Below are 24,298 nucleotides of genomic sequence, written 5' to 3'. Positions count from 1 at the left end.
ATCCCCATTTTGTCATGCAGAGCTTATTTATCTGCCACTCGGGCCTACCTTAGCATGGATAATTGCTCTTTCACTCTGACCGATCCGGTCATAAAGAGACATTTTGCAGGGCTTCATCTTTTTCCTCCGGTCAAGCCACCTCATCCTAAATGGGATCTCAATGTGGTCCTCCCCACTCTTTCACAAACCATTTGAGCCACTGTAGAATAAGTTCCTCTCCAGGCAAGTGGCCTTCTTGATGGCGGTTACATCGGCCAGAAGAATAAGTGAGCTGCAAGCCCTCTCTACTGAGTATCCTTTCTTGGGTTTTCATAAGGACAAGGTGGTGCTCTGCACACATCCTTCCTTCCATACAAAGATTGTTTCAGAGTTCCATATCAACCAAACAATTTCCTTGCCAGTCTAATTTCCAACCCCGGCTTCAGATGCAGAAAGAGTCCTCTATAACTTGGACGTTAGGAGGGCTCTAAAGTTTTACCTTCAGCCAACAAACGACCTCAGGCGCTCTTCTCAACTGTTACTTTTGGGAATCCAAAAAGAACCCCTGCCTCCAATGCTTCCACCTCGCATTGGGTTGCTTCGTGTATCTTCGAAGCTTATGCTGTTCAAGGCCTGCAAGCTCCAAAATGCAGTTACACACATCTAGTATGAGGGAAAGCAGCGGCGGTCGCTTTTCAAAAGTATGTGCTTTGGGAGACCATTGCCAAAGCAGCTACATGGTATTCATGTTCTTCACCTTCGGCTTTCTGCAAGCACTATTGCCTTGATCTCAGTTCCCATGCTGATGCCCAGTTTGGCCAGGCGGTGCTCAAGAACCTTTTTCTGTAAATGATTTCCATCCACCCACTTATAGGTCAATGCTGGGGAATCTCCCAAAAGTATGGAGGGAAGGGGAACGGACGTAGGAGTATAGCCAAGTTACTCACCGTAGTGACTACCTTACTCCGAGCCCATAGACCCCTTTCCTCCATACGCCCGCCCGCCTTCCCCTCTAAAAGGTTTCCTCTATTTGCTAATTTGTCCTTTGACTTTGGCGATAGAAAAGGACTGAAGGGCGATGTGTTGAAAAGACAACACATACATTTTGATGCTGGAAAAGGTGCTCCGGTCCCATCACGTAGGACGGAATGTCCCAAAAGTATGGTGGAAAGGGGACTATGGACTAGGAGTAAGGTAGTCACTACAGTGAGTAACTTTGTTAAACTCTCTAGGGCCTTTCGTTTCCTAGTTACAACTGATAAGATTCCATATGTAAATTTCACATAGTACATCATTTCCTTACATGTAATTGTATGAATCACTATCTGAAATGGCATACCAGTTCCTGGGTTATACAGCCGAATGCTGTCTGTTCCTTTGAGCTCCGAGCTGGGGGCATTTATGGGTACTGGTTAGCATGGTCATCATGGCAAACGTTCTTTGAAGTATGGAGCTGGTAGTACATTTATGATTCTGTCACACACGATTCCAGGACCTATATCACTTGAGGCAGATTCCTGGTCTCCACAAGTGTGCAATGTTTCCTTCTAGAATGGCCTGGCTGATCTGCAGATCCGATGATTTGAGGGGGCGGGGGCACTGTTCACAGCTTCCAGAGCAAATACATTGTTTAATTAAAGGTTTTTAGCCTAAGCTCAGAGACAGCTGGAAGTTGTAAATGAGCACCATTGTTTTGCTCTTTAAGGCCTGGCTTCCTAAGAACCAACCCCAGGCAAAATCATAAACCTTTGGTTGGGCTTCAAAAGCCACACTTTTCTTCCGGGACAGAATCTCCCATGTCCTGTAGCTTGTTGGGGGATGTTTGCAGCTTTATCTTTCAAGACAGAGTGGCTTTATTCACCAATGCAGCGTTTACAATAATTTTATTTTCCTCGCATTTCCTTTACATTAAAACAGGGCAACATTATAACTTTCTCTTTGCAACTAAAATCCATCACAACTTATTTTGTATGTTTCTTTCTACAAAGCTGATGAACAGCCCTGTTAAGGAAAATATACACAATACACGGGCCACTTCGGTTTTTAATTTTCCTATAAAGTGTTATTCTTTTCATCCCAGATTAGACTGTTTTTCCATTTTCAGTAAAGGTTACTAGGTACTTTCTGTTCACTGTATCTTTGGCCTTGCCAGCAACTGAGGACCTATATTCTGATTGCAGGTGGGCTTCTGACATTGCACATTTTCCTCAAAGGTATCTTTTTTTAGATGCTTTGCGCAGGCTGCAGCTCACAGGTTGGTTTTTAAACTGGTACTTTTTTTTTTCTTTGCATCCTTTTTATTTCTGCATAGATTTCCCTACAGCTCGGGTACCTTTATACATGCAGGTTGTCCAGCAATAACTGCCGATTTTCAAGCAATATTCTAAACTAATATATTCACACACAAAAAAAATCTTACCCTTCTCAGCTACTACAGATACGTAGCTGTCCACAGTATCTGCTAACAGCAGAGGCAGAGCAAAAAATAGGCTGGAGTGGAGTTGTGGGGGTAGTGTTTTATTGTCGCATGACAAAGAATTTAACTAAATCAGGGGGACTCGGTCAAGATGAGTTTTCTTTATTTTTTTTCTTCTCTGATAAATTGTGTATGGCAATTCAATTTTATTTCTGGAGACTGAGCCTACTCAAGTAAAGACTGTGACGAGGAAGATGGACCACCGGGTAATGGGTGAGGGTGCTTCAAAGATGATCTGGGATTATTGTTGAAATAAAGGGGAGAGGAGTGTCTTGGGAAATTATCCAAGGAATAAATGGAAGGGCAGATTATGAAATGTTATGTTCTTTCAGAAAGATACTTATGCAATGGTACGATCTTTTCATGACACCAGTAGCACTCATCTAAATATTTTTAGGTGTATTTTTTCTACTGTGATATCTTGTGCTGCATTATGTACCTTCTTTGCTGATGTGTTCTTTCCCTTCAAAATAAACTGTTGATTCAGCCTCTATTGCCCACTTTCGCCTAGTCACTATACTAAGAGTTGGAGTCCAGTACACTAAGAGTCTTCTACAGTCCTACCATAGGTGGACTTTAGTTAATCTCTATAACAGCTGTCAACTCCTGTTTTATAATATGATGAATTAAAGAGGAAAAAAAGCTGAATTCCATGTCGTTCTCAATCACATTCAGAGTCTAAACGGAGCATGTATTCAAGAAAGTCTTGCTGTTTGAGGAGATGGTGGAATCAATGATGTGTACCTTTGTCTGGAGATTGCTCTTCAATGTACCCTCATTTCTAAGTTTTCTGTTTTTCTTCATAGATTTGGGTTACATCTACAAAGCAAGGTGTGAAGGCAGGAACATTCTTCTGGCCCGTGTAAGTGCTGATTTTATGCCCACATATACAGTAGTAGTAAATTTGATCATGATTAGTACTCGCACTTTTGGGAGGGTAACGTTCAAGGTCTTGCATACTAACGTTACAATCTGATATGTTACACAGAGCTGTGTACCCCATCTTAGTTTATATTAAACAGAATTCCTCTGTAATTTGTAATGCAAGCTATCTGCTTTATGAAGGTCCAGTTCCTCAGGGTGACTTAAAAGGATCGTTTAAGATACTATGAAGTGTTTACTTTTTAAAATTCAATTTCTTTTGATTTTTGAAAAGGGCAGCTGTCAGTAAGTTAATGCTAGTGGGCCCTTTTCGGCCCCATGTAGAGGATTGATTTCAGAGACATGTTGCAGTGTTCCATGGGCTTTGTTGCTTGCCCGTGTTCACTGATATCGCAACAAATTTTTATTTATTTGCTTATATCGTGCCGGGAACCCTCGGGCATCAGGGCGGACATCAGCACTAAGAGGAAATTGAATAAACGGGACAAAACATAAAGCATATGGGACTGTTTTCCTCGTTAATGCTTATTGACTCATTTGAGCAGTAGTGTTTTCAGTTGAGCACAGAAAATCTAAATAAAATTCCAGTCGAAGTGGGCCTGGGAGCGCATTCCACATCTGAGCTGCCCTCGTAGGGAAGGCTCTACCAAACTCTCCGGCCTTTTTGAACCTGAGCTATTTAATTGAACCCAAGTTGGCCAATCTTGAGGCACGCTTGGGAACATAGAACTACGTGCAGCCCTTCAGATAGTTTGTGGCATTACCATAAGGGCATTTATGGACCAGAGTGGCCAATTTAAAATGGATACAGGCCTCAATGGACAGCCAATTAAGGGATTCTCTCCCTGCAGAAATGTGTTCCTGTCGAGGGATGCCCTTAATGATCCGAACTGCATCATTTTGGAGCATTTGCAGATGCTGAATGTATTTTTTCTTTGCCCGATGAACAGAGAGTTACAATAATGAATTGATGAGAGAATGATGGCTCTGACAATCGAGGCACAGTTTTCTTCTGAGATTAGCGTTTTAATATTCCTAATCAATTTCAGGTAGTAGTTAAAATGTTTTACCATGTAGCTGGTCTGTGCCTCAGTACTAATGGCTGCGTTAAAGAACACCACTAGGGTCTTTACTTTGTCAGTCACTGTAATGACAGAGTCTTTGATACAAAAATGTTGGTATTTGTTACCCAGTTCTGCTCTGTCCCCTGAGCTCCCAAAAAGTAACAGTTCTGTCTTAGATTCATTAAGGCAGAGCCAGTTATCTGTCACCCAATGCCCTATTACTTCACAAATTGTTTTCAGGTTCTTGGTGTCTTTCCCATGATCCCCGTTCGATTTCCAGAATCAGCTGGGTGTCGTCAGCATAGTTGGTAGATGTGACCCTAAATGACTCAAGTAGGCTACAATGGTTTAATGTAAAGATTGAATAAAGTTGGTGAGATATAAGCTCCCTGTGGAACAAAATGGGGGCTGACTGAGAGGAGACACAATCCCAGGAGATTGAGGATTGTCTGTTAGATAGAAACGATTGAATCCAAATTGTAGCATGACGAGCACACTGCCACTATATCAGTGAGCGTGTCCATAATATGATTGTGGTCCAACAGATCAAACGCGGCGGACAGGTCAAGAAGGACCAATAGTCCATTCTTTCCCTGGTCCGCAAGTTCGAACATGTTCCTCTGACGATCTAAGAGTGAAGTCTCCATGCTATGGAATGCTCTGAATCGTGATTGATTGTTATGGAGTATACGTGCTGTCTCTAGATATCTTTGAAATAGTTTTACTGCCATTTTATCAAGGATTTTCAACAGGAAATTCGTATTGGTGATATGCCTTACATTGTTCACATCCTTGGGGTCTAGGCCTGATTTCTTTACTAATGGAGAGATGGTAACTGTCTTTATTTTCTCCGGAACTGAGGCATAATCAAATGAAGAATGGATCAGTCTGAAGAGGAAAGCTGCAAATTCCTTACTACTCTCTAAAATGAGCTTCACTGGGATAATATTTTCTCTACATGAGGTAGGCTGCATTGCTGACAGTGTGGACTCCAGCTCAAGGATGGTCACATGTTTAAACACAAATAAATAAATAAACAAAATTTGATTGATGGATTGGCCGATCCTTAATGTCCGCCTCCTGGGGCTGCTTGTATGCTCTGTTACCTAGATCCTTTTCTATTTTATACCAGGCGTCTGATTTTATTAGCAAAAGTCATTTGGACATCATCACAATCATTTTCTGTGGGATGAAAGGGTTGTGATCGGGCCTTTGGTTTCTCCTGAAGCGTCAAGATCTCAAACAGTTTTTTCGTTTTATTTTTTGCACCCTTGATTTCCTTCTCAAAGAAATCCTTTTTTTTGTTAAATAATTTTGGCGTTATACTCTGCTTCTAGAATGTTCCATCTATTCCTCTTAGGGACTGATGGGTGTTTTATCCAGGCCTGTTCAGCACTTCTTTTCAATTTTTCAAACTGGCAAGTTCGTCCGTGAAACATTCTCTTACAGCTTTTCTTGCCATTGTTAGGGAGAATTCTCCACAATGGCTAATGCCCTTTACCTACTGAGTCCCTCGGCAGCTTTGCTGGATTTCTAGGATTTATTATTTTCACCTGGTAAGAGTGGAGCCTAGTTTTCCCACTCTTACATGTGGTTTGCTGTGTGTGTTTAACATTTTTATGTTCATAGACTGTGGATCCTCGCCTACTCCGCAGGCATCATCTTTTTACTGTATGTTACACAGCACCTTCAGTGCAGTGACACAGGTTTGTCTTTTAGACTTCCCAACTCAGACTCAATTTTCTGGGACTGACTACTGTCTCCCAGAACATAGAAAGTTGCCATTAACTTTATTAGCCTCTTACCTGAAAAGGAACAAGATTATGATGTATTTAAGGAGACAGAAAATAGACATAGCCGTAATACAGGAAACGCACCTCACGAAAGAGAAACTATAGGAGATAAAAAGGAAATGGAAAGGGACCACCATAGGCGCAACTTACTCAACCTATGCTAGAGGGGTGATTACTTGGGTGCACCACATGTCCCCTTTCAACTGCTACAAACCACAGTGGATGGAGAAGGGAGAATGGTGGCAATGAGGGGAATAGTAGAAAACAGAGAAATATGCATTATAAATACATATGCCCTGAATCAAGGCACAGTAGCTTATTTCAAGACCCTATACGGGAAGATGAGCCCATACCTGGGAGGAGCGGTGATATGGGGCGGCGATTTCAATTGCACATTAGACCCGAGCATAGATAGGTCAGAAAGGAAAACAGCCAAGCCCACCCCGGCTGCCAAGACCCTAAAAACCCTGCTAAGAGAATTCAGAATAGAAGACATGTGGAAATTGCACCACCCACAAGAAAGACAATACTCACATTATTCAGCTCCACAAAACCTGTACACACGATTAGATTATACGTTCGCTTCACAGGAGAGTAGCTGAAATAGTGCAATCGGAGTACAAAGCAAGGGTCCTTTCGGACCTTTCACCTCTGGTCATAACATGGCAATACTTGCTTCCAAGAGCAAGGATCCCAAAGTGGCGGTTAAGAGCAGAAGCACTGAAAGACATGGCATTTAGGGAGGACCTGAGATAGGAAATCATAGAATACTTTGAAAAGAACACGGGGCATGTGAGATCAGCTGGTACTTTATGGGAAGCGTCCATGGTGTTGATAAGAGGCGTAGCCATAGCCAAATCCAAAGGGTTGCAAGGAGGTATACAAAGGGAGCTGCAGAAGGCCGAAGCGGAACTGGAAGCAGTGTTGGTGAAAGGCAGTGATTCCAGGGAGGACGCAGAAGCAATAAACCAATTGCAGCAAAAATATAGAACTCTGGGGGAGATTGTGTAACTTAAACTATAAGAAGTATATAGAGACACAACATGCAGGGGGAGACAAGCCAGGCAGACTGCTAGCGTGGTTATACAAAAGTGAGACCCCCAGGTCAACAATCAGAGCAGTTATGGGGGAGAGCGGGCAAATAGTGGATACCCAAAAGGGTGTGAACAGAGAGTTGCTTGAATTCTACAAGCGACTATACCGGGATGAAGGAGGGTGTGACAATGGTGAAATAAGGGAAACACTAGAAGATATTAGGCTACCCAAAATGAGTACTGAAGAGAGAAGAGCTAGACGCCCCAATCACATTAGAAGAACTAGAAGCGGTGGTAGAGCAGCTACCCATCGGCAAGACCCCGGGGACAGACGGACTTCCTAGTGAGTTCTACAAAAGATATAAGATGGAAGTGCTCCCCCCACTGCTCGCAATGTTAAACGAGGCATATGAATCTGGAACTCTGCCGGAATCTCTGAGAGAGGCGATTATCACCCCCCTCCCCAAACCTAATGAGCCGAGCGTGGACTGTGAGTCATATTGACCATTGTCGATGTTAAACCAAGACAGCAAAAAAATACTCACTGCTGTGTTGGCAAATAGAATGAAGCAGGTTAGAAGCAGATTAATCCACCCAGAGCAGTCCGGATATGTCCCGTGCAGGAATATATCGGATAACCTCAGACAACTCCACTGAGTCATAGAACATACAACCGGAGACTCTAGTGAGATTGCAATCATATCACTGGATGCAGTGAAGGCCTTTGAGTGGGTCAAGTGGCCCTGGCTGATGGCATCTCTGAGAGAGTATGGGATGGTCCTGGGTACCTCAAGTGGGTGAGATTGCTTTACAGTTCACCGCTAGCCAGGGTTAAGACAGGGCCGGTCATCTCAGAGAGGTGACAACTTAGTAGAGGCACTAGACAAGGTTGCCCTTGGTCCCCGATGCTGTATATCCTAGCGTTGGAACCCCTAGCGATATACCTGAGACAACAATGAGGAAATCGGGATCCATACGAAAGGGGGATCACACTTGATTTCATTATACGCAGATGACATGTTGTACTTGAGATACCCTGAGGAGAATCTCCAATATATTCTGCAGGCAATGGAGCGATTTGCAGTGCTTTCTGGCATTGCAGTCAATCCCCAAAAATTGTGCATATTCCCTCTGGGGAGGTACATAGGGATTCAGGAGGAACAGCTGCCAGTTATGCAAATACCGTGGGTGACTAGCACGTTCAGATACTTGGGGATTGACATTTACCACACTGTAGTAGCGGAATACAAGCATAACATTGAGAAAGCAGTTGGGAATATGGAAAGCAGCATGAAGTTTTGGGCTAAACTTCCATTGGCCGTGATGGGAAGGCGCGTTGTTGAAGATGGTTGTATTGCCCAGACTATTGCATTTCATTGGGAACATACCATATATGATACCGAAGCGCCTCTTTGTTAAACTCCAAAACCTATGTAGAGGCTTCCTCTGGCACGGAACTAGGAATAGAATTACCTTATGGAAATTACAAAACCCGCATGAAAAGGGGGGCATAACATTACCCAATTTCGGGATTTATCACTTGTCTAGTCGGCTGTAATACGTGACCAAATGGTTAACAGAAGATTCAACATCAGAGTCTAGGCTACTGAGAGCAGAATGTGCCCTGTTTTTCCTAAAAGAAATGATATGGTTGCCCCATCCTGAGATATTAGGGTGCCCCGATTGCTAGAGTTGGGATGGAAGATGTGGCGCAAGGCTTGCCGGGTTATAGAGAATCCGGACCCGTGCTCCCCGCAGGTGCCGCTAGTGGCATTGACCGGAGGAGACGAGCAACTGAGAAGGACAACTGAGTAGCAACAATGGGAGACCTATGGCAAGACGGTGTGGTTCGGAATTTGGGGAGCTGTCAGAGGAGACAGGCTTGCATGTGGGGCAGTACATTACCTACACTAGACTAGTTCGGAAAATCAGGAATACATGGTCTGGAACGAAGCTGGAAGATCAACCTGATATGGTTATAGAAACAATAGATATAGCGGAGGGAGGTCATGAAGTCTCTCGACTCTACGAGATGTTGATGTCCAGGGTGGGAAAGGAGGTGGGTCCATTAAGACAAGATTCGGAAGAGGAAACTGGGGAACTCATGAGTAATGGACTATGGGGACAGGTTCAATGGTACCACAAAAAAGTATCTAGGAATGCCAGGCTACAGCAAATACAGCTATATGTCACCCATAGGGCTTACATGACCCCACAGAGGATAGCACGGTTTAAGGAGGCTGAATGGCAAATGTGCCCCAAATGTGGGGAGGAAAATGCAGGGATGACCCACATGTTTTGGGTGTGTCCGGAAATTGGAAAGTTCTGGGAGAGGTTGCCCACAGACTAAACGAAAGGGAGGTTAAGCTGAAGGTTGACTCGGATTGGGCATGTTATGGTAGGAAGGTTTCCTCGACCGCCCCAACTGAAACATATCAGTAAGCTTAAGGACTTGGCCTACATACTAGCCAATCGCAGGATTGCCATGGGGTGGAAAGCAGGCCGCAGGCCAAGTGTAGATGTTTGGTGGAGTGTCCTCCAGAAATGGACTGAAGCGGAAACAGCAACATGGCATTAAGCAGTACATAGAGGAGGATAGGAGGAAACAGAAGCTCTGATGGGCTGGAGGCACTTAGTAGCCACATTGTATGGGACTGCCCAGGAGGGCACAAGTGAGCACGGATCTTCTGAGAATGCAGAAAGAGAAGTTCCCTCAGACGAAAGACTAATAGAAGGCGAAATGGAGTAGGCTCGAGTTGGGGGGGGGGGGGTGAGGGTAAAAAACATGATGTGGTGCATATGATGTTAATGTATCATACAAATACCGTTGGAGGTTTTGTTAAAAGTTGATTGACTGTTGTAAAAACCAATAAAAATTGTTTTAAAAAAATAAACTTCATTAGCCTCTGTAAAACCACAGACTCAGTACACTCTATCTTACATAGAGTACTAGAAAGGGTTCATACGTATCCCTTTTTGTCTGTTTCTCTTGGAGCATTGTTTTGCTCCCTTTTTATCAAGACTTGGCTGGTGGCAGTGGTAACTACCCTATTTTTCCTACCGCGGTTATCTTAAATAACCGTGGCATTGTTTTAGGCTATCTTGGTAGCCTCGAACTTAAACCGGCTAGACCATATGTTTTATTTCTCCAGAATTGGATCTTTCATAGATTCAGATGCTTGAATATTCCCCGTCGTCAGACTGGGAATCCTCGGTGATAAATTAAATAATAATAATAATAAATGTTTTTTTTTTTTTTTTAATACACTGCCACCTAGCACTGCATGTACATAGCCCATTATAGCCCATGAGCCACTTCATTGTGTAGTCCCTCCACCTCACTTTGGTCCTTTATGGCCCCAGCCAATGAGGTGGCAGGGCTTAAGCTCCGCCCCCGGCAGCCATCTTCAGATCTTTCACCGCAGTCTATCAGACACAGGGAATCCTCAAGCTCTCTGAGCTTTTTCAAATTCTTTCTACTTTTGTGTGGAATATATTTGTAAAATATATTCCATCTTGTTCCCCGTCTTAGGGGCTTTCTTTCCAATTAACCTTGGTGACAAAACTTGTTGTTTTCCTCTCAAAATCGTCGACTGATCTTCTCTTCAGAAATGGAGGCACCTCAGGCTGTCAGGAAGCCTTCCCTGTTCAGGGACTGCACGAGGTGCAAGAAGAAATTGGTTTACTACAAGGACCCCCACGAGCATTGCATTTATTGTCTGTACCCACATGACATTAAGAAATGCGAGATTTGTAAAACCTTTTCCACCAAGACCCTTCATGACAGGCATAGACTCCTTTCATACCTGGAATCCAGGGATCAATCTTCGGACGAAGAGTCTGTCAGAACAGCTCCTGTCCAATCCAGCACTCCATCTGAGAGGCAATCTTCAAAGAGAAGGGCCTCTTCAGTGGAAAGGAGTTCCTCTCCCAAATCCAAAAAGAGGAAGCTGGAATTGATACCCTTTCTGCCTCCAGTTGACCTATCAAGCCAGAAAAAGTCAGCAAAATCTGCCTCCAGAGGTAAGGAGGAGTTTGCAAAAAACGGGGGGGGCAGTCGTCGGCGGGTAAACCGCCCACGAATGAAGGGAAAGGTAAAGGCCCGTCATCGGCCATACCGTCGACGAAACCAGCATCGACGACGCTTAAGACATCGTCGACAGTTAGATCATCGTCATCGGACATGTCGACCGCGAAGCAATCGTCGACGAGCAAGAAACACCACTCGTCCACGAAGCATTCATCCATGATGCAGTCGTCCACGGAACACACTCCACATTCGTCAACGGGAAAATGTCAGTCGTCGACGACGAATCCCTCGTCGACGGGAAAATCTCAGTCGACAGCGAAGCCTTCGTCGACGGGACAATCTCAGTCGTCGACGGGAAAATCTCAGTCGGCGGCGAAGCCCTCGTCGACGGGAAAATCTCAGTCGTCGACGAGGATAACATCATCCATAACGCCTTCAGAGGCACCGCAAATTTCGGCAGTTACAGAGGAATTACTGCCTCTCACTCTTGAAGCTCCTGTCATTACAAGCAATATCATTGAGAAGAATACTGTAACTGAACCTCTGGTGCAGCAATTTTCACCTTTGGGGCACATGGCAGAACTTCCGGATAAAATTCTTCAGGAAGAATTCTCTGATGCGGAAGTGGTGGAAGAGTCCATCGGTCCCTTACCGAAACAATACAGCCCTCCTTGGCACCCGTCCACGGGAGAATCCGAATATCCTCATGACCCGGTGCTCATGTTATCCGTGCAGAGGATTGTAGAAGAATTTTACAAACGGCAAAGGGAGAAGCAAATTCCGATTAATCCCATTCCTAGAGAGTCATCCCCGATTCCAGGCACATCGGGTTGCTCTCCTTACAGGAGTAGACCGCAAAAACGAATGAGATCACCTGCTCGAAGACCGAGGAGCAGCACCCACAGTGCTTCACCTACAAGAGTCCCGTCACCACAGTCATCGCACAGACCGCGATCTCCGGACGTAGATCCCACCATGGTACCGTCCACCATCTCGGTATCAGACTGGCAGGAGGATCCTTTTGGTGAATTTTCGGAACCAGAAGAAGGAGAAATAACTCGGGAGCCAGACGCACCCAGTGATTGGGATGACTACGTCGTCGAGAAGCCCAGGAGGAGAGACTCGCCGGGCAAGGCCTCACCACCGGATGATCTCGTCTCTTTCCACACCATAATAGGTAAAGCCGCAGAACTGTTTAAAATTCAGGTTTCTTCGGAGGAAAGGCAATCGGTGCTCTATGAGCACAGGGACAAACGAAGGAGGACAGTGACCACAATTCCCCTCCTCGATACCATCTGGGATTCCGGATCCAAGATCCTATCTACGCCCTTATCGACTCCGGCGTTGGTGTCCAGGCCAGAAAAGAAATATAAAGCTCTGGATTCGGCACCGCTTTGTTTAAGGGGTCATACGAAACCGGACTCAGTTATTACAGTGGCGGCCAGAAAGAAACTCGCCAACCCCTCCTCACCGTTGTCGGCACCACCGGATAAGGACGGACGTAAATTGGAAGCCATGGGCAGGAAAGTATCATCTTCTGCATCACTTACAATCAGAGCGGGTAATGCACTGGCCATGACCGCAAGATTCGATCGCGAGCTTTGGGTCCGCATGTCTAACTTGGCGAAACAATTACCACCGGAGTTCCGGGAGGAGGCAAAATCCATAATCGCGGATGGTGAAGCAACATCGGATCACATGATCGACGCAGCAGTTGATGTGGCCGAATCAGGCTTCAGGCAGATGGCGCACGGCACAGTGCTCAGAAGGCAGGCCTGGATGAAGGCTACTAACTTTAGACCTGAAGTTCAGGCGCAGATACTAGACATGCCATTTGACGGCCAAGATCTCTTTGGGAAAAAGATAGACGACCATTTGAAGGCAATCAAGACAGACACTGACACAGCCAGAGCCATCAGTTCTTTAAAGGACAAAAGTAAGGACCATCGGTCTTTTCGTCCCTTTAGAGGTTCATCTTCCAAGTTCAGGGGATACAGTCGTTCCTTCTATGGTCAAAAGGCACAAGGCGGCACGTACCAAGACAATAAATATCAGTCATCCAACAGATACGCCCATAGAGGCAGACGTGGCTCCGCCCAAGGGAAGTCGCAAGGCAAGCAGAACTGACGACCAATCCCCCCCCCTTCGCCACGCCCCGGTGGGGGGGGAAGGGTGAGCCAGTTTTTCCAGCGCTGGCGGTCAATTACATCGGACAAATGGGTGTTACAGGTGATCCGAAAGGGTCACACCTTGGAATTTCTGGACCAACCTCCTTCCCTGCCTCCAACTCCCCGCAGAGTGCATATGCTAAGACAGGTCATGTCTGAAGTGAAAAAACTGCTCCAGAAGGCAGCAGTAGAACCAGTACCCTATTCTCAGAGGGGAAAAGGTTTCTACTCCCGATTCTTCCTCGTCAGAAAGAAAAACGGTCAATGGAGACCCATCTTGGACCTGAGGCTCTCAACAAGTTCATCAAGCGCATAACTTTCAAGATGGTAGCTCTACAAGGGGTGCTACCTTGGTTAAACAAGCACGACTTCTTGGCCACTTTAGACTTGGAGGATGCATACTTCCACATTCCGATCCATCCAGCACACAGGCAGTTCCTCAGGTTCACAGTGGGAGGGCTCCACTTTCAGTTTCAAGTGCTTCCGTTCGGTCTAAAATCGGCGCCAAGAGTTTTCACGAAATGCCTGGCACCGGTAGGGGCAAGTCTCAGGAGAGCAGGAACGGACGTTGTTCCATACCTGGACGATTGGCTGATAAAGGCAAGTTCAGCTGCAAAGGCTCGTTCGGCAGTGTCGAGGACGGTCAACCTCCTAAAAGAGTTAGGTTTCTCCATCAACCAGACGAAGTCCTGCCTCGTTCCCAGCAAGGTAGCTCTCTTCCTGGGAGCCGAGCTCGACTCCAGCATTCCCAGAGTGAGACCATCCACAGAGAGAATAGCAGCGATTCTACGCTTAACTTCGAACTTCCTACAGAAAGAGACAACATCTGTACGCTCTTACAAATCCCTATTGGGCATGATGTCATCATGCATATTCCTCATACCAAACTGCAGGCTTCGCATGAGGCCGGTTCAGGAAGCTCTGGACCACCAATGGAAACAAGCTTTCGGATGCTGGGAAGACATTGTCCAGATTCCATCGACGTTGCACAAGGCCCTTCGATGGTGGAACGCTCCGAGGAATCTTCTACAGGGAATGCCGTTTCAAGCACCGACATCGACCCTCCTGCTGCGGACGGACGCTTCCTTATCAGGCTGGGGCGCTCATCTTGCGGACCTCCAAACCAAGGGATCTTGGTCGGCACAAGAGTCCCAGCTCCACATCAACGTGTTGGAGCTCAGGGCCGTAAGGTTGGCGCTGAAAGCTTTCCTACCGGTTATAGCTGGTCAAGTTCTTACAGTCCAGACAGACAACACGACCTCCATGCACTATACAAACAAGCAGGGAGGCACGAGGTCTCAGATTCTGTCGCAAGAAGCCCAACAGCTATGGGCATGGGCCTTGCGCTACGGGATACAGATCAGGGCAGAGCACCTTCCAGGAGTGGACAATGTCCTAGCGGACAGATTAAGCAGAGAATACACAGCGTCACATGAGTGGGAGTTGGACGACAGAGAAACCCGACGGATATTTGCCTTATGGGGCCATTCGCAGATCGACCTTTTTGCCACCAGGAACAACAAAAAATGCAAGAGATTTGCGTCAAGATACCCCGAGCACCAATCGCTGGGAGACGCGTTCTCAGTGGATTGGTCGGGGAAGCTCCTCTACGCCTTCCCACCCATTCCCCTCATGTCGAGGGTACTTCGCAGGGTGAAAGAACAGGATTGTTCCTTGATTCTTATTGCACCCGATTGGGCACGGCAAGTCTGGTACCCGACGCTGAGACATCTATCCTGCAAAACCCTGATTCGTCTCAAATCACATCAATATCTACTGACACAACAGAACCGCAAGGTCCTCCACCACGACCCGAGGAGCCTGTCCCTCAAAGCATGGTTCCGGAGCAGCGTAAACTGATGCACCTAAAGTTACCATCAGAATGCTGGGATATCATCAGGGCCGCTAGAGCCCCGTCCACGCAACTCACCTACACCAGGAAATGGACCAGGTTTTCCAAATGGTGCGAGACCTCTGCGATCGATCCCCTCACGGCCTCGGTTGATCAAATTCTGCCTTACTTGTTGCACCTGGCTAAATCAGGGCTCTCACTGTCCTCTATCAAGGTCCATCTGTCAGCCATAGCGGTATACACAATAACCGCGGAGACGCAAGCCTTACTCTCCTTACCAGCGATCAAGATCTTCCTGAAAGGACTGATGCGTACTTATCCGCCTACACCTACACCAGTTCCGGACTGGAGCCTCAACACCGTCTTAACAGCCCTCATGCAACCTCCCTTCGAGCCCATACATAGATGCGATATGAAATTCTTGTCCTGGAAGACATCCTTCCTGGTAGCCATCACATCGGCCAGAAGGATCAGTGAGTTGCAAGCTTTGTCTTCGGAACCTCCGTTCACCTTGTTCCAGAAGGACCGCGTCATCTTAAGGCCTCACCCGAAGTTCCTCGCCAAGGTACTTTCGGAGATGTCGTTCACTGAGCGCATTGTTTTACCAACCTTCTTCCAGAATCACGCTTCGGAAGCGGAAAGGACATTACACTCTCTAGACGTTTCTAGGGTGTTGAAGTTTTACTTGCAAAGAACCAAGGAGTTCCGCTCCTCAAACCGGCTATTCATTTCCTTCTCTGGCCGTACCAAGGGCCAACATATATCCAAACAAAGCCTGGCACGCTGGGTATCGTCCTGCATCACCCACTGTCATCAGTTGAAAGGCGACCCTTTAACTAGACCGCCGTCTGCGCACTCCACCAGAGGAAGGGCGGCGTCCACAGCATTCCACGCAGGGGTGGCCTTGAAAGACATATGCAGAGCTGCCACGTGGAGCACTCTGCATACTTTCGCGAAACACTACTGCCTGACTGAAGATACCAACAAAGAAACTGCAGTTGGACAGGCAGTGCTCCGCCATCTCTTTGTATGTAGGTAGGATCAGCCTCCTTTCCCACTTTTCCCGAAGTATGTAACCGTTGTGTTGCTGCATGGTAAAGGTTTGATCAGAAATATGTTTTTCTGTAATTATGCATATCTGTTTATAATGGTGGCATGTTTTAACTGCTTTGTATTCTATTCAAGCATCTGAATCTATGAAAGATCCAATGCTGGAGAAGTCTTAGTTACTTACCTGTAACTGTATTTCTCCAGCATTGGTATCTTTCATAGATTCACATGCGCCCGCCCGCCTCCCCTGAGAGGCTGCTCCTATGCTCGGCATCCATCATACTGTAATCTCTACAGTTCAAAATCTGAAGATGGCTGCCGGGGGCGGAGCTTAAGCCCTGCCACCTCATTGGCTGGGGCCATAAAGGACAAAAGTGAGGTGGAGGGACTACACAATGAAGTGGCTCATGGGCTATAATGGGCTATGTACATGCACTGCTAGGTGGCAGTGTATTAAAAAAAAAAAAAAAAAAAAAAAAAAGTATTATTTAATTTATCACCGAGGATTCCCAGTCTGACGACGGGGAATATTCAAGCATCTGAATCTATGAAAGATACCAATGCTGGAGAAATACAGTTACAGGTAAGTAACTAAGACTTCGGTTCCGGCTGGGTTTATTTGCCATTTCTTGTTGTAAAAGTCTTTCTCGTGTTTTACTCCGCACACCAAACCAGTTTTGATTCCTTTGTTTACTGTCTTTTCGCGGGCTTCTACGCAGAAGCCCTCCTTAGGCGCCTGTATGTCTGGGGGGGACAGGATGTGAGGGAGGGGTTTAGTACTCCCTGCACAGGGTCTCCTTGGAGACCCAATGTCGCACTCTGAAATGATTGGCTGTGGTGACTGTCCCGGCGGGACAGCCACCCCGCTGTGTGATTGACAGCCAGGCTGTGTAAATGGGGGGGAAAACTGCATAAAAAGCAGGTCTCTGGGGCTGGAAAGGCAGAATCGCCGCTGGAACGAATGAACCATCGCAGAGCTGTCTGAAGAGGACCCCTACCATGACTGAACCGCCCGGTGAAGCCCTGATGTAGGACCGAATCCTTGTACACCAACGACAGAGAAGATCCTCCAGGAATCTTCTTCCCCTGAGCTGGGGGACCAACCAGTTCGCTCAAACTGCAAGCCAGGACTCCCTCCTCTGGTCGAATTTGCTGTACAGAGCTACAATGGGCCAGATATCCAGGAAGGTCGGACCCTGCTTGGGGTTTTAAGGAGAACACCTTTTATTCGTTGCTTTGCTCTGCTGCTGGTTTCTTCAGTCTGACAGTCGCTTCAGGAACCGTGAACCTGCAGGAACTGCCAGGAACATCCACCTCCGCTACAGCTTCTTCTCGTCTTTTAAAGGTACTTTGCAAACCCGGTTGTTCGTTTCGTTCAGCCGTGGGGAAAGTGTGTGAAATCTTTCTCCAATCCGAGGGCTTGTCCTTCTCTACTCTTTAAACTAACCTTTCTGCCGACCAACTTCGTCTGGAACTCTTGGCAAAGACTTAACTGCAAAAGACTTTTGTCCTATTGATTTGGCCCTATGCCTTTTTGATTTTATTCCATCACTGTAGTTCCTCTTTCTAGATTGCCCTGCTTACTACTAATTTTGTCTTTCCCTCGCTTTTAAATTTCTGGAGTGCCATTTTGCTCCCACTTCCTTTGTGAGCCTAACTTGTCTGGAATCTATTGGAAGTGGTGTGGTATATTAAGAGTGATTTTTGAACTGCTTTACTTTAGTGAGATGTTATACAACTGATGTGTAAATAAATGTATATTCTTTTACTCAGAAACCTTGAGTCAGTGTTTCTTTGAATCATACTAATTGCTGTCCTTTGTGTAACTATTGATACTGCTCACTTGCTCTTGAGATAAGTCTGGCTGTTCAGCCATCGCTACCACTTTACTGTGTAGTACAGGCTTGTACCAAAGGTGTATTTTGAAGGGATTGTGTCCTCTGACGTATTCCTTATCTTTGATAATTCATCTCCAGCTTGCTGGCCTCGGAAATGTTTTCTCTGTAGAGGGCGCTGCGCGTCGACGTCCGCCGAGTCGATATCCCTCGACAGCCACCGTATCGGTGCCGACGTCACCATGCCCATAAATAGCCACGCACGGCGTCCGTTGCTCATTTCCGTTTTTCCGCGCTTCGTGGGGCCTCGGAATATCATTGCTCAGTTCAGTCTGATAAATCCTCTTATATTTACTTGAAAAATACCAACTCTTCTTCATCGGAAACGACGACTCCGCAGTCCGGCTTCAAAAAATGCAGAGACTGCAGAAAGAAAATGTCGATAACGGATCTGCTTGTGGTGCTTGGGAGTTGAGCACCATTGTTCGGAGTGTGAGGACTGCATGTCCATGACAGCGAAAGCCTTGAAGGAGCGCAAGGGGAAGCTCGAGAGAGGTAAGTCAGTCAAAACCACCTCGAAAGTTTCTTCGGCCGAGGCATTTGTCTCCTCGCCGTCGAAAGCATTCCCATTCTAGGTCTCGAAGTAGCTCCCACCATTCGTCGAGATCTAGACACTCAAAGAAGAGACGTCGAAGATCCCCTTCCTCGTCATCTTCTGTTTCCCCAGAAGGGGTCTCCTGCCCCACAAAACACAGCTCTCAGGCTGAGTGGGAGGAATTCCGGATGAAAATGCTAAGCGTCTTTGAGAAAGCGGCCTCGACCCCCTCGAAGACAGCTGAGGGTGATACCCCGGGTGAAAAACCCAAAAAACTGAAACGCTGCGAGTCGCTGCACCCGGCGAAAGAGTCCACCCGAGAGCGCCATGGGCCATCGGGTAAGAAGGCACCATCTTCGACGCCGTCGTCGAAGATCCCTTCAACGCATGGATCGGCGCCATCGACGCCGTTGTCGAAGGGTTCTTCGACGCACCGGTCGATCGAATCGACGCCATCGCCGACGCCGATAAAAGAGAAAACCACGGCTACTTCACAGCCAACGATTATACCAAGAGCCTCCGGCACGACGCCGAGACAGTCGTCGACATCCTCGAGTAGGAACCCGATCCTCTCGGGTTCTTCGAGGCCTCATCCAGTTTTCTCGACGCCTTTCTCTGCGCCTTTGAAGCCTGTCACATCTGCGTCAACGACATCGACGTTTTCTCACCCAATAATGACAAGTTTGGCTCCTTCTGCCTTAGAAATGGGTTTTACACCATGTCTGAGGTCAGAGTACCCCGGATTATCTTCAATCTATGAAGAAGGGGAGGATTCTGACCAGGAAACCTTCGGGTTTCAGAGGACCACACTACCTTTTTTCAGAGGATTTTACCTCTGAGCAAAGAAGGTTGAAAGATCTACAGGAATCATTACATGAGGCAAGTGGGCTGGACACTTCCCCAGAACTGGAGTTTGTCAAACCAGACCCAGGGGAACATGCCAAAACACCCTATAGAACCCTGATGCAAGGATTATTGAATTTATGGGTTGGTCTGCGCCTTCACCTGTTTTTCAACAGGATGACTTGACAGACCTACTAGACAAAGGTCCACAGGAGGATCCTGTGGTCCCCTTTCATGAAGCCTTGCAAAGGAAGATTTCATCAAATTGGGAAACTCCTGAGGTTATCCCTGCAGTCAATAAAAGATTGTCAGCCAAGCATAGGGTAGCTGCATCTGACCCTGAATACTTATCAAAACACCCGACTCCAGAGAGCCTGGTGGTTCAAGCGGCAACTTCATCAAGAAGCAGATCTGCTTACCCTACTGTCCCACAGGATAGAGATGACAAAAGGTACGATTATATGGCAAAAAAGTATTTTCTGCTTGTAGTATGGCGTTGAAGTCCAACGCCACCTGTACGCTCGCCAGATTGAGTCACATACTGTGGGAGTGTGCTTCATCAGCGGCTGAGTGCATACCGGAAGGAGAGGAAAGGGAAGCCTTCCTTAACATCATTAAAGATGGCAAAGATGCCATGTACGAATCACTTCAAACTGGCATATATTCCGCTGATAGTATCAGCAGGGCCATGGCAGCAAGTACGACAATCAGCAGGCATGCGTGGTTGCGAAAGTCTGGCTTTGCTCCAGATGTACAGGCCAGACGTTTGAATATGCCCTTTGACGGCTCTTCTTTATTCGGTAAAAAGGCTGATGACAGTCTGGAAAAGTTGCAAACATCTAAAGCTGCGGCAAAATCTTTAGGAGCTGCAATCTGCCAAACTCCTTTTCTCCCCTCAGGAACCTCTGGGAGAGGAAAGTCCTTTCGCTATTATTCCGCATTCGGGAAAGGCAGAGGACAGCCGGCTCAAAGAGGCCAAAGGAGATCCACCCGAGGTGGACGGGTCAAAAGTACTAAAGCCGCAGCAGCAGCAGGTGCCTCTTTACCCTCGGCATCTGCATCAGCCGCCCCAAACCACTCTGAGGTCTTTCCACACAAAACATCTGTAGGGGGCAGGTTAACTCACCATCTGACGGAATGGCAGGCTATTACGTCAGATGCTTGGGCATTGGAGACAGTTGCCCAGGGTTACTGCCTACCCTTTCTACACATCCCTCAGAGTCATCCCCCGGGGCACAGCTCTCTAAAAGTTCCAGATCCGCTCCTCTTGCAGGAAATTATAGACCTGCTAGAGAAAGGTGCAATAGAACTGGTACAAGGGCTGGTACTCCCCATACTTTCTCATACCAAAGAAGGACGGAGGACTGAGACCCATCCTGGACTTACGAGAATTGAACAAGTTCCTCAGGAAGGACAAGTTCAAGATGGTAACTCTCTCTCAGATCGTTCAGGCCCTCCAGCTCCAGGACTGGCTGGTATCTCTGGACCTTCAGGATGCTTATTTCTATGTGCCAATCCATCTCAAACACAGGAAATACCTGAGGTTCGCAATTGGCGGTTCTCATTATCAATTTCGAGTTCTGCCATTTGGGCTGACCTCCGCCCGAGGGTCTTCACCAAGCTGATGTTGGTAGTGGCTGCAAGTCTAAGGAGGGAAGGGCTCCACGTCTACCCCTACCTGGACGATTGGCTGATCAGAGCTGTATCTTCGGAACAAGCTCAGATCCAGCTAGATTATGTCTGCCACTTCCTTCACAAACTGGGCTTCTCCCTCAATTAAAAGAAGTCACAGATGATAACATCACAGAGACTCCACTTCATTGGAGCGGTCCTAGACACTTCCCTGGGAAAAGCCTCGCCACCAGAGGTGAGGGCTCAAGATATTCTTGAGGTTGCTAGGCCTCATGGCATCCTGCATCTTCCTTGTGCCAGAGGCTCGCCTGAGAATGAGATCTCTTCAGTGGGCACTGAGAACTCAGTGGTCGCAATTCTCAGGGAGAATGACAGATCTCCTCCGGATTCCGGACAAGGTAGCCCACGACCTTCAATGGTGGGCCTATCCAGAGAACATCTTGAAAGGAGAACGGTTTTGGCAACCATGGCCGGAGATAACAGTAGTCACAGACGCCTCACTCACTGGTTGGGGAGCCCATGCCAACGACTTGACCATCAGGGGAGAAATGTCCTGATAATGACGGACAACACGGTGGCCATGCACTACCTCAACGTAGTCACTGCCACTGTGCAGAGAGGCAATGCAGCTCTGGTTTTGGGCAATTCAGGAAGGAATCTCTCTATCGGCAGTCCACCTAGCCGGTGAGAAGAACCTGACAGCGGGCGCTCTGAGCAGGCAGAGCACAGTCTCCCACGAGTGGGAGCTAGCTCAGGAAGTCCTTCAAGAGCTCTTCGCCCTTTGGGGAACCCCTCAGGTGAATCTGTTCGCCACCAGCACCAACAGGAAGTGCGATCTGTTCTGTTCAAGGGAATTTCCCCCGAGAGGAGCTCTAGGGGACGCGTTCGTAGTGGACTCAGAGTTCCCACTTCTTTACGCGTTTCCGCCAGTCCCTGTTATTCCTCAAATGATCAGGAGGTTGAGCAGATTCTGGAAAACCATGATCCTAATTGCCCCGGACTGGGCCAGGAGAACTTGGTACCCGGACCTTCTAGATGTGTCCATCTGTCCTCCAATCCATCTTCCACTCAGAGAATCTTCTCTCACAGAAGGGAGGTCAGGTTCTCCATCCAGACATCAGAACCCTCAACCTTCACGCTTGGCTTCTGAAAGGTTGAGGTACAAGGATTGGGTCCTTCCTGATGACTTCATGGAGGTGTTGCTTTCGGCCAGAAGGCCAGCAACAAAGTCTTTATACCGCTGCCGTTGGAACAAATTTTGCAGCTGGTGTAGAGAAGAAAATATCAACCCTTTTTCATGTGGTACACCAACAGTGTTCTCGTTTCTACTCTACTTGGCAAACTCAGGCCTTCAAGTTGGCACTGTAAAAGGCTGTCTCGCAGCGCTTTCAATCTTCAAGCGCACTGCGGAGGAACCATCGTATTTCAAACTATCTCTAGTAATACAATTTCTCAAGGGATTAACTAATGTTTATCCTCCAAGACCATTCCAAGTTCCCTTATGGGACTTAAATTTAGTCTTAAATTTCCTAATGGGTACTCCATTCGAACCACTCCACTCTTGTTCGCTGAGATTTCTCACTCTTAATATTGTCCTATTGGTAGCACTAACATCTGCTAGGAGGGTGAGTGAATTACAAGCCTTCTTGTAAACCCCCATACAATTTTCCATAAGGACAAAGTTGTCCTACAGGTGAAGCCTAATTTCCTCCCAAAGGTGGTTTCTGAATTTCACATCACTCAGAAAATTACCTTACCTTCTTTCTTCCCTCCTCCCAATCCGGGGAAAGAGGAAGAAAGGCTACATAGGCTGGACCCAAGGCGAGCTCTGAGCTTTTACATCAGCAGACAGGCTAGGATTAGGCAAGAAAGACCAACTGTTTGTAGGATTTTCAGGTCACAAGTTGGGACTACCCATAACAAAACAGACCATTTCCAGGTGGATTATTTTGGCCATTCTGGAAGGTTACAAACTGGCAGGGAAAGAGCCACCCCAAAATCTTAGGGTATCAAGGGTACCGCAGCCTCCTCAGCCCTCCAAAGAGGGGTACCGGTCTGAGACATATGTGCGGCTGCCACATGGTCGTCCGCACATACATTCACAACATTTTACAACCTGGATTCCTCCACTAGTCAAGAGACCAGATTTGGCAAAGCCGTATTACTTCGGTTCATTCCTAAAAGGGACACATGACATTATTACTCCCACCTCCAATTACATGCCACTGCTATGGGAGTCTATCAAAGATAAGGAATACGTCGGAGGACACAATCCCTTCGAAGAACAAGTTACTTCTTACCTTGTAACGTTCTTTCGATGGGATGTTCCTCCGACGTATTCCTTATCGCCCCTCCCATCCATCCCCGCAGTAATACTTCCCTTGTGGTTGCAGCTTATGCTCCTTCAAGGTCAATAACCAATTCAGGCATGACTTATCTTATGCTACAAAACAGAACTGAGCAACGGACGCCGCGCGTGGCTATTTATGGGCATGGTGACGTTGGCGCCGATACGATGGCTGTCGAGGGACATCGACTCGGCGGATGTCGACGCGCAGCGCCCTCTACTGAGAAAAAATTTCCGAGGCCTGCAAGCTGGAGACGAATTATCAAACATAAGGAATACGTCGGAGGAACATCCCATCGAAAGAACGTTACAAGGTAAGAAGTAACTTGTTCTTCTACTGTCACTTGTAGTCTTAATTGTGTGTGGTGTTCCCAAAGGGTACTAGCATCTTGGTTAGTGCCTCGTTGTACTTTTCTACCAGCTTTTCCGGGCTATTGGAGCTGTTTGTGGAAGACATAATTACCTGTAGACAGTTCTTAAATTGAGGGGGCTTGACCTTCTTTTTTTTTTTCCCGATTGTACACCAACGTAGCAGAGTTGATACGTTTTTGGGACTTCCTTTAGGCAAATTGAAAATTCCACAATGGAATTAGCAGACCATAAACGCAGAGATTTTACGTCTAGATTTCTTGAGATACCCAATCTAAAATGTTTCCAAAAGTAGCAGTAGGTTTGTCATTTTCTACTTTACACCCTAGTTCAAGAAGGGATTCTTCCA

The 24,298-nt window shown here is 46.9% G+C and overlaps 1 protein-coding gene across 4 annotated transcripts in view; it reads left to right on the top strand.

The window, feature by feature from the left end:
• ENPP2 (ectonucleotide pyrophosphatase/phosphodiesterase 2) overlaps window positions 1–24,298 on the top strand; it is a 1,757,842-nt gene that overhangs the window by 1,087,249 nt on the left and 646,295 nt on the right. For all 4 annotated transcript variants that reach the window (XM_069621550.1, XM_069621549.1, XM_069621547.1 and 1 more), the window contains exon 9: window positions 3,262–3,317. In XM_069621550.1, the coding sequence (XP_069477651.1) occupies window positions 3,262–3,317 (56 nt within the window). The remainder of the gene's footprint in view (window positions 1–3,261; window positions 3,318–24,298) is intronic.

The sequence above is a fragment of the Ambystoma mexicanum genome, chromosome 5q (assembly GCF_040938575.1).
Source record: "Ambystoma mexicanum isolate Mex_15411 chromosome 5q, UKY_AmexF1_1, whole genome shotgun sequence".
Taxonomy (NCBI): Eukaryota; Metazoa; Chordata; class Amphibia; order Caudata; family Ambystomatidae; genus Ambystoma; species Ambystoma mexicanum.
The sequence above is the reverse complement of the archived record's forward strand: the minus strand, read 5'-3'. Positions and strand labels throughout refer to the sequence as shown.